This window comes from Beta vulgaris, chromosome 4 (genome assembly GCF_026745355.1).
Source record: "Beta vulgaris subsp. vulgaris cultivar EL10 chromosome 4, EL10.2, whole genome shotgun sequence".
NCBI lineage: Eukaryota > Viridiplantae > Streptophyta > Magnoliopsida > Caryophyllales > Amaranthaceae > Beta > Beta vulgaris.
Window position 1 is genome coordinate 18,196,743 of NC_079205.1, and position 11,168 is coordinate 18,207,910.

At 34.8% G+C, this 11,168-nt stretch overlaps 1 protein-coding gene across 1 annotated transcript in view; it reads right to left on the reverse strand.

The window, feature by feature from the left end:
• Positions 1–10,372, reverse strand: part of LOC104891312 (probable LRR receptor-like serine/threonine-protein kinase At1g53440) — a 33,839-nt gene extending 23,467 nt beyond the window's left edge. The window contains exons 1-9 of the mRNA XM_048642001.2: positions 10,275–10,372; positions 8,542–8,613; positions 8,358–8,429; positions 7,394–7,465; positions 7,244–7,315; positions 5,072–5,143; positions 4,905–4,976; positions 4,746–4,814; positions 4,615–4,653 (exon numbers count right to left, since the gene is read on the reverse strand). Of these exons, the coding sequence (XP_048497958.1) occupies positions 4,615–4,653; positions 4,746–4,814; positions 4,905–4,976; positions 5,072–5,143; positions 7,244–7,315; positions 7,394–7,465; positions 8,358–8,429; positions 8,542–8,613; positions 10,275–10,372 (638 nt within the window). The remainder of the gene's footprint in view (positions 1–4,614; positions 4,654–4,745; positions 4,815–4,904; positions 4,977–5,071; positions 5,144–7,243; positions 7,316–7,393; positions 7,466–8,357; positions 8,430–8,541; positions 8,614–10,274) is intronic.
• Positions 10,373–11,168: the final 796 nt, after the last annotated feature.

Consider the following 11,168-nt stretch of genomic DNA (forward strand, 5'->3'; position numbering starts at 1 on the left):
CAACCATCAACACCACGAATGAGAAAGCATCATGTAACTCAACCTCAACTAATACCATCATCACCAAATGCCCGTGTCCAGACAACCCATAAACAACGACCAAAGTAGGCACACTGCTATCAATCCTTAGAACAAAACCAAAAAAAAAAAAATACCAATGCACAACCATATGCTAAATCAACAACTGACAACCACCTGTCAAGCCACTATGGGCAACAAGCCACTGCGGGTAAAGAAAAGCCTCTACGGACATGAAATAGACATCTATGGGTCACAACAAAAATGCCACTGTGGGCGAAATCAAGCCCCTATGGGCGAAAAACAAAGAAAATAACCAATATGGGTTGGAGGTTAAAGTCATAAGACTATCAAATGAGGTTAAAGTCATAAGACTATCAAATATCTCTAAGGATCACAGTAAAAAAGACCTCTAATGGGTCATAAGAAAGCCTCTAATAATGGGCACAACAAAGCCTCTAATGGGCACAACAAAGGACCAACTATGGGTCTTATCACAGAAAAACAGAGATGTGTATAGAAGTTTAATTGGAAACAACATCAAACAAATCAGAAGTTTAAGGATCTAACAATCATCAATGATCATTAGAATAATATCACAACTACAAACAACACACCAAACTCAACATCATCACACTAACAACAAACCCAACACAGCAACAACATCAACACATCAGCAATCACTACTTCTGCAATAATCTCAGCATAGTGAGTCTCCTCAACTTTGGCCTCAAAGAAGACCCATGTTTACTTCTCACTGTAAGAACCAGCTGCAACATAACATTCAACTTCTCTAAAATGTCCAGAAATTTACTAGGATGAGAAGCATTTCATCACAACTGAAGTTGTTGTCACTGCCACGAGCTTCCAGACCAGAATTTCATCCAAGTTGAAGTGAGATATTCAACAAGAGAGTGTGTTTAGAAATGGAAAGAAAGAAAAAAAGAGAAAATGAAAAAAAGAGTGTGTAACTCAAGAACCAGAAACTTCAGCACAGAAAACGAGTAATCACATCTTCAAGATCAGACAATTGTGCACTCAACAACACGAAATCCAAACAAAAAAAATGTTCTGGAAATTTGCCAACAACAACAATGGATTAAGTTTGCAACACAGAACCACCATCTCCAAGAATCAAGAACTAATGTAATTTTTTTTTTCCAATTACCAAGTTGCAAGTCAAAGCAAAACGAACGTTAACAACTTCAAGAAAACAATGATATATTGTGACATTAACGCCATATATAAACTTCAGTCTTCAAGAAACCCAACCTTTTTTTTTATCTTTGAATTTGAAAATTTTCCAGATCCTTGATGAACCCCAGATACCTCCAAATTCGAACGAAGAAACCCAGATGACTTAGCAATATTTGCTGAATAATTGTGCAAAGAATTACGAACTCATTGCTCGAAAATGAAACCCGGAATTGAATCAAATTTGCGGAAAACAATTCGCCATAATCAATCACAAGAAATTGGTGAGTAATTTAAACACGAGTTTGTAATTGAGAAATGTGTAAGAAAAGAAGCATTGAAGATTTTGCACCCGAATTCTAGGGTTTCAAATTTTGCTAAGAATATGAAAATTTTCATATTGCAAACGCGTAATTCAACGCAACAAAAAATATTCAAGATGGAAGAATCAATCGGATAGAATCGAAGAAGAGTTTTGAGAAAAGTTAGACAGAAAATTTAGAGAAAAGAAACGAAATTTGCAGAAGAAATTGAGCTAGGATTCGTCCTGCTCTGATACCATGTTAGAATTGAGTATTGGACTCCATTGATGGAGCTTAGGAGAGGAAGCAGTGATGTGAATGGAGAAGAGAGAGAAGAGAGAGAAGTGGAGAGAAACAGAGAGAGAACCAAAGTAAATCTAAGACTACATTGTATTGGAATGAAAGTTGTTAATGAACATTTACATTATCAACCTATTTATACTAATTACAACACTTAACAAACTATTCTTGAATCAAGAGAGTTACTAACAATCTCTAACAACCTAATATCTATACTTCAACATCCCCTTGCAAACTGGACATGTTTGAAAAACATATTCAGTTTGAACAATTCGTACTAAAAAAAATCTCTTGATCACAATAAGAGAATACAATCACTATGGATCAAACATGAACGAATTCTCAAATAAGTCGAACAACCAAAATGAACCTCAATGAACTTGAGCTTTGTGTAATGCTAAGCTGCTGTTGCCATACTAGAAGAGCTACCAACGAATTGCCTCAACCATCAACACCACGAATGAGAAAGCATCATGTAACTCAACCTCAACTAATACCATCATCACCAAATGCCCGTGTCCAGACAACCCATAAACAACGACCAAAGTAGGCACAATGCTATCAATCCTCCAAACAAAACCAAAAAAATAAAAAATACCAATGCACAACTATATGCTAAATCAACAACTGACAACCACCTGTCAAGCCACTATTGGTAACAAGCCACTGTGGGCAAAGAAAAGCCTCTACGGACATGAAATAGACATCTATGGGTCACAACAAAAATGCCACTGTGGGCGAAATCAAGCCCATATGGGCGAAAAACAAAGAAAATAACCAATATGGGTTGGAGGTTAAAGTCATAAGACTATAAAATGAGGTTAAAGTCATAAGACTATCAAATATCTCTAAGGATCACAGTAAAAAAGACCTCTAATGGGTCATAAGAAAGCTTCTAATAATGGGCACAACAAAGCCTCTGATGGGCACAACAAAGGACCAACTATGGGTCTTATCACAGAAAAATAGAGATGTGTATAAAAGTTTAATTGCAAACAACATCAAACAAATCAGAAGTTTTAGGATCTAACAATCATCAATGATCATTAGAACAATATCACAACTACAAACAACACACCAAACTCAACATCATCACACTAACAACAAACCCAACACAACAACAACATCAACACATAAGCAATCACTACTTCTGCAACAATCTCAGCATAGTGAGTCTCCTCAACTTTGGCCTCAAATAAGACCCATGCTTACTTCTCACTGTAAGAACCAACTGCAACATAACATTCAATTTCTCTAAAATGTCCAGAAATTAACTAGGATAGGAAGGACTTCATCACAACTGAAGTTGTTGTCACTGCCACGAGCTTCCAGACCAGAATTTCATCCAAGTTGAAGTGAGATATTTAACAAGAGAGTGTGTTTAGAAATGGAAAGAAAGAAAAAAAGAGAAAATGAAAAAAAAAGAGTGTGTAACTCAAGAACCAGAAATTTCAGCACAGAAAACGAGTAATCACATCTTCAAGATCAGACAATTGTGCACTCAACAACACGAAATCCAAACAAAAAAAATGTTGTGGAAATTTGCCAACAACAACAATGGATTAAGTTTGCAACACAGAACCACCATCTCCAAGAATCAAGAACCAATGTAATTTTTTTTTTCCAATTACCAAGATGCAAATCAAAGCAAAACGAACGTTAACAACTTCAAGAAAACAATGATATATTTTGACACCAACGCCATATATAAACTACAATCTTCAAGAAACCCAACCTTTTTTTTTATCTTTGAATTTGAAAATTTTCCAGATCCTTGATGAAACCCAGAAACCTCCAAATTCGAAAGAAGAAACCCAGATCACTTAGCAATATTTGCTGAATAATTGTGCAAAGAATTACGAACTCATTGCTCGAAAATGAAACCCGGAATTGAATCAAATTTGCGGAAAAGAATTCGCCAGAATCAATCACAAGAAATTGGTGAGTAATTCAAACACGAGTTTGTAATTGAGAAATGTGTAAGAAAAGAAGCATTGAAGATTTTGCACCCGAATTCTAGGGTTTCAAATTTTGCTAAGAATATGAAAATTTTCATATTCCAAACGCGTAATTCAACGCAACAAAAAATATTCAAGATGGAAGAATCAATCGGATAGAATCGAAGAAGAGTTTTGAGAAATGTTAGACAGAAAATTTAGAGAAAAGAAACGAAATTTGCAGAAGAAATCGAGCTAGGATTTGTCCTGCTCTGATACCATGTTAGAATTGAGTATTGGACTCCATTGATGGAGCTTAGGAGAGGAAGCAGTGATGTGAATGGAGAAGAGAGAGAAGAGAGAGAAGTGGAGAGAAACAGAGAGAGAACCAAAATAAATCTAAGACTACATTGTATTAGAATGAAAGTTGTTAATGAACAATTACAATATCAACCTATTTATACTAATTACAACACTTAACAAACTATTCTTGAATTAAGAGAGTTACTAACAATCTCTAACAACCTAATATTTATACTTCAATAGAAGATAATAATAAATTGGAGAGCATTTTCGAGAATAAAAATACCATTATTGTTAGCGATTTTTGAAGGGGTGATCCTGAGGAGGAAGAAAGTTAAAAATGGATTGGAGAGTAATCTTGAAGAGCTATATTGAGATTAGTGCTCTAAATATACTGAATTTTCTCTTTCCTTACATTAAAAAAGTATAAACCAACTGCTATCTCATTTAGTTTTTAATAAAATAACATTTAATAACCCTTTATAATTTATCATCTTAAACCATGTGTCGTAACAAGTGTTCAGATTATTCTAGGACAAGGAGTAACAAGGGAAACTTACGAGCTGGTTTCTGCTGAAAAGTAGCTAGCCGCAAGGTTCCTGTTCAGATTATTGTAAACACGATTACAATACTAATAAGTAAACTTGCACAGGGAGGGGTGAATAACTTTGAAGAGTGAAGGAGATCTTACACATTTGGCTGTTGGCAACTCGTTGGGAATGGGTCAGATGACCCACTAAAATTGTTATAAGACACGTCGCTGCAATAACAAAATTGACACTATAAGATTTGCTTGGTTTATAAAATTGCAATACTAATACATAGCAAGTGAAAAATAGAAAAAACTAACACGTAATGCTTGTTGTTAGTCTTTAATATCCAACTTGGTAACATTCCAGATAATGAGTTGTTCGTAAGAAACCTGCATCAATAATATCACTCGGTATATGATTATGAAAAAAGGATTATCTGAAAATTTTAAGATGGGAACATTCAAAATCCAAGTAATTAGCTTACAAGTAGTTAGGTTTTGGCATGGTTTGCATCGAATCTGGAATTTGACCACTCAACTGATTGTAACTCAGGTCTCTACAATATACATAGAAATGTGTTACCATTTTATTATAACAAACTTTTTATCAAAAAAAAACTATTTAAAATTACGAATAGTACGTGATTATCAAACTTCGTTTTAATTGTCAAACATAACTAAAACGGTATAGTAATAGTATTTTAAGAGGAATTTATTCTAAAATGTCATTCAAAGGTAGTATTTTTGAAAATTTTTCTTTCATTATCAACAAAAGGAAAGTTATATATGAAATTTATTTGGAAAGTTATTGTTGTATCCTAAAGATCAATAGCTCTTAAAGGGACACGTGCTTTCATCTAGCCCGTACACGTGTCCCTTCTCTACTATAGAAAGTACAAAGTCCATAAAGTATATGGCTGAAAGTACCAAACTTTCAGAATAAAAGTTGTACTAGCCTATTCCTCTGGCCTAATTTGTACTTAGGCCTAGCATATGTGAGAAGCATTCGTATAAAATGGATGATGTGTACTCTCTAATCAATACTTGCCACACGTCATAAGAATATTACTCAACCAATCAGGTGCTCCCAAATTAGGGTGACCTTAGGGTACAACAATTACTCCAAACAGTATAAATAATAATCCTTGGAAAAAGTATGAAATTCAAAGCAGTGTACTATTACTTTGTCATTATTCTCTCTCTCTCTCTCTCTCTCTCTCTCTCTCTACTTTCTCTCTCTAAAAGTTACCTTTACCACTCCTGATTCCTGACATAAGTTTCAGAGAAGGAAATACCAGCCAAACCTCCAGGATAGGTCCCTTTTTGCACGTTTGAAGGTGGAGCTCAGGTTCGGGTTATTTGAGTCTAGGGGTTGTTGCAAAAGTCTCCTATTGAAGAACCTATCATTGGAGATAGTATTATTTTATGAGTTTAGCTCTAAGTTACAGTTACCGTGTAAGTTATGTCCCGTTTTGAGTTGTGCTATTTCTTCAGTAAAACTTGTGAATGAAGTTTCTTAACTTTAATATCTCTAATTTTCAATAAGCAAAAATTATAAACATTTGATATTTTGAATATATATATTGAGACAAATCTAATGGTTCCTCTGTTTCTTTTAAGTGTAACACTATGACTTTAACACTATTCATATATTTTACATTGACCGTATTTTTGAACTAATATATAAATACAAAAATTATCAAATGAAATGTTGTTGGATTGGTTTCAATCCATATTTTCATAATATCAACTTTTTATAACCTTAAAAAATACATATTAGAGATATTAGTGGTCAAAGTTGTGCGTTGAGAAAGCGTGAAAGTTAAACTGTTACACTTATCTAAGAATGGAGGTTAGTATTCCACATGACTATATTTTTTTAAAAATACAAATAACAAAGATAGTCAAAGTAATATATGTGAATAGCTACAAAGTCAAAGCAAGTTAACTAAGAAGATGGAGAAAAGATATCATTTTTTGTATTATTATTTCTACGTATGTATTCCTGAGGTTATACGATACTCCCTCTATTTATTTAATTGTTTCTCTTTCTTTTTTGAGAAATTCTCATTGGTACCCTTGTGGGTTTCAATATTCTCATTGGTACCATGTACTTTTCATATTATCACTAATGCTTATAAATTATTGTTTAGATTAATTACTTGCCTAATTTATGTTAAATCAGCTTATTTTCCGTTAAATGGGATTTGTTATGCTAACCATGGTAGTTTCATAGGCATTAGTGATAATATAAAAATTACAAAGGTACCAATAATGAGTAACTTAAAAATCACAACTGTACTAATGAGAATTTCCATTCTTTTTTTAACTGTTTTTAAATTTGTTACAATTTCACTTTTTCCTTATATGTTAACCTATTATATCAACTATTTACAATTTTCCACCTCAAAATCCCAACCATCCATTTTAATAATCCACTCAGAACATTCTCATCTACCCTAATTTTCTCTTTCATACATTATTTTAATGCTTCTTTTATATTTTTCAAAACCAAACATTTTTTTTTTTGTACTTCTTCCATATTTTTTTGCACATTTTCTCGATTCTCTCGCAAAGTTAAGTGTAATAATTAAAAAAAACAAAGGGAGTATAAGTTAGTCAATTCGTTTCCATGGCACATTGATGCTATAACTCACAAGATCTTCAAGTTTTCAAAGTTTCCCACGAAATTCGGGATTGGACCAGTAATTGAGCAATTCCTGAGTACCCTGAAGACATAGAAACATAAGTTGATGGTAATATGTTGAAACTGATGCTAAACTAGATAAATACAGATGAAGACTCACAAATAGGTCAAATTATCCAATTTTGTCAAGTTTGGGAATCTAATACTTCTTGTGTTGAGATCTGAAATTCCCCTGAAATCAAAATTTTTTATCAAATTACTCCCTTCGTTTCTTAATAGATTTCCCAGCTATACGTTTGCCAATGCACAACATTTTGTATAGTTAATTTCTTTAATTGCATATTACTAAAAATTATACAAGTTTGATGTGCAAATATACACAATGAAACGAATCGAACAAGACCCCACATGACTATGTTTTATGTTATATATTGGAATTTTTGGAAGGATTTTGTTTACCTATGAAATATGAATGGTGCCCTACTTAGAAATGAAAAAACCTAATAAGGAATGGAGAGAGTATTAAACGTATATGATTTTGAAGTTAATCATAGTAATTATTGGTCACACTTGCTTCTACCTTTGACGGCCCGTTTGGTAGTTGGTCATAAATGATGGTAACGGGAATGAATTTGTGTGTAAATTTGTCAAAAATATCATTGTTCATTCACATGGTAATGCTAATTTATCTTAAAGTCTCCACTTTCCTTCTTGAATTTTCATTCCCATCCAATACCACCTTGTAGGTGGTAATGAGTGGTAATGAAAATTGCTTCATCTTGGAGACAAAAACACGAGTTTAGGGGTGAGATTGCTTGCCCATGGAGAAAAAAATGTCTCCCCATGGCGATTTTAAGGGTGATTCCCTAATAAAATTACACTTAAAACTCATTCCCATTACCGCAATTTATTAATGACTACCAAACGGGCCGTGATTGTATTATTAATTAAATCTACAAGTAGTTAATTTATTATATTAAGTGAGATTCAATTGTTCATAGAACATTATGAACACTCCTATATGTTTTGTTCTATTTCCAATATTTAGCTAGTTCATTCAATCAAAGTCGCTCGTGATAACCGATCTTAGTAGTATTTCACCAGCGAATGTATGTTATACTCACAAATATTCCAAATTTATCAAATTGGATAAGCTAGATGGAATAGGTCCCTCCATCGAAGTGCCTTCAATATCTCTGTAAAGTATAAAATATAATATATACATACATATTATCATATTGCAAGGATATGAAATAGATCTCGATTCTTAACTCGTAAAGTGTTGGTAAACAAGTTTGATGCACTCACAAAGTTATAAGGTTGGTCAAATTGCCGAGGAAATCAGGTATCTTTCCAGATATCAAGTTTCCAGTGAGTCTTCTGCAACAAGTACATAGTAACTCAAGAAACAGAAGTACTCTTTGGTTACGTTTGGTGGGGCTAACTTGTATGTCTTGCACAAAAAGGGATATTGTAGTGTGATGGAGGTTGTCGAGATTCTAATCAACGACGATATTCAAAGATGGATCGTTAGATCTTATCTTGCAAAACCATATGTTCACAAGACGATAGATCTTAATGCCTTTGAAATGAGAATTTTTCTTAGAATTCTACATATTGAACTAACTAATAAGGAAGTCACTTTCTTTTGTGACTCATACGTGCACAAAAGGTTGTTTTGAGTTTCTCCTCAAGAGGCCGAAACTCAAAATTTATGGAGGTCAAAACTTGTCCTGAATCAAATCGAATAGCCTCTTATAATATGCATTTGTGAATTGTGATTACTCTTACATACATCACATGAACTTAGGATGAATTGAATTTCTCTAACTTAACACCAAACCCTGATCCTAATATCAAAACTCAGAATTCCTGAAATAATTTATTGAATCCATTCAGTGTCATGACTTATGCGTAAGCGTAATAGCAAATAAACACTATAACAAATCTAAAGAGTGAAAACTAATGCAATGACAAACACATATATAAAGTGGAAAACATCTCCTTAAAGTAGAGCAAAAACTACCAATTGTTTCTCTAACGCTTACACGAATATTAGCAAAATCCTAAACTGACATATATCATGAATTAAAATGTCTCTCAGGAATTACAATTAGAAGCCTAAGATTCTTTACAGTGTCTCTCTCCGTATTTGATGACCATACACATCAATGATCCCACACACCCTTTTTATAGGATAAAATTTTATCCCTAAAAAAAATTAACATCTAACATAATCTAATCTAACTAGACTTAGGAAACTAACTATACCTAATACAATTATTATTCTATTACGAAATAAATTATCTCTAAAAAATTCTAACATAACAATACATAGAAAAAAAAGAAGGTGAGAAGATAATTAAAAGAAATCGAAATATCTCGCGGGAGCGGGTTTTTCCGGGTTTCCATCCTGTGGGCATTTACAATTTATACTCGAACACTCCAAAAACCTAAAAGTTTATCGGACCTACTAAGCGAATGGAATATTCGGCTGGCATAACTAACAATCCTTCCCTCAAGCCCAAACACGACCTACTCCCCAAGGTACGACATATCTTTCCTTTGTTTCTTTCTTTAATCAATAAATGGATCCTACTAGACCAGGTTCTCCTTTCATAAATAATGGAGGTACCTTTTTCGGTTGGGAGACCCCTCCTTTTCCCCTTGAGCCATTGTTCGAGGGGGTGTTAATAAATGAGGTACCCCTATGGTGTCCATAGCTCATGAATGTCTTGATTCCCTCACGATAGTCGACGTCATTTCATGCTCGGGTGATGATGAGGATTCAGTAACATATGTCCGCGAGGGGGGGTAGAGGTAAATAACCCTCCTCATGCCATGACTATTGGTCGACCTCGAGCCTTTAGCAGTTACTTAGATCGCCTTCTCGATAATTAGGTTGTTTGTGTCGTGGAGAGGGGTAGCAAGTATGCATCTCACGAGTTGAGCATCAGTGCGAGGAACAATCGGCCAAGGATAAGGAAATTGCCCATTATCATGTTCGAGGACCCTTTATGCAATTCAAGCAAATAACCTACGTTATCTCGAGGAAGCCAACTAGGTTCCAACGCTTATACTTTGTATAGTCCTGAGCCGGAGAATATGTCTGCACTCCCCCGACGGGCTGCATAGCCATTTATAAGGCCTACCTCGAGCTCAGGTTACGAACTTATGATTTTCCATTGACCCATTTATTGTCGCGTTGCTCAGGGCCTATGAGCTAGCCCTGTATCAGCTAATGCCCAACGTCGTGGGCACAATGGTGGGGTTTTTGGCCATATGCGACATGATGGGGGGTAGATACATCCCTAAGGTTGTGGAGGAACATGATAAAATTAGTCGTGATGTCTTCTACTAACCATGGAGATGGATGGTATAGCTTACAAGCTCGACTTCGATATAAAGTGGTTGGGATTATGCCGTCGAAGCACCAGGTTTTTCAAACAGAGTTCCTTTATGTGTATTGGGGCAAACATTTGGATATCCCCGTGGTCCCCCTGAACATGGCACTGAATAGGTTAGTGCCCTAGATGATAGAGGAGAGACTATGGAGGCAGTATATTGCCAGACCATCACCAAAGTGGTGAATGGGGACAAGGTGCGGGTTGCTCAATACTGGATTCCTAGCTCGACAGACCTAAGTGACAAATGCTTCCTATGAGCCACAAGACTGAGCACTGCTTACCTCAAGGGTAGGGCACTTATTGATTGGGTTTATTGTGCATGTAATTCCTTTCATGTTTGAACATATATTTCTTTTCAAGTGTAGTAATCTCCTGTCGAAAGCTCGAGAAAACCATGGAAAAGCACTTGATAACCAACCAACAACTAAGATACGCTATAAAGTTGCTAGCGAGGGAATTCGGGCTCCTCGTCCCCCTAAGGTTTGCACTTTTCCTCGATCGTTACCATAGCTTTCATATTCGTTGTTT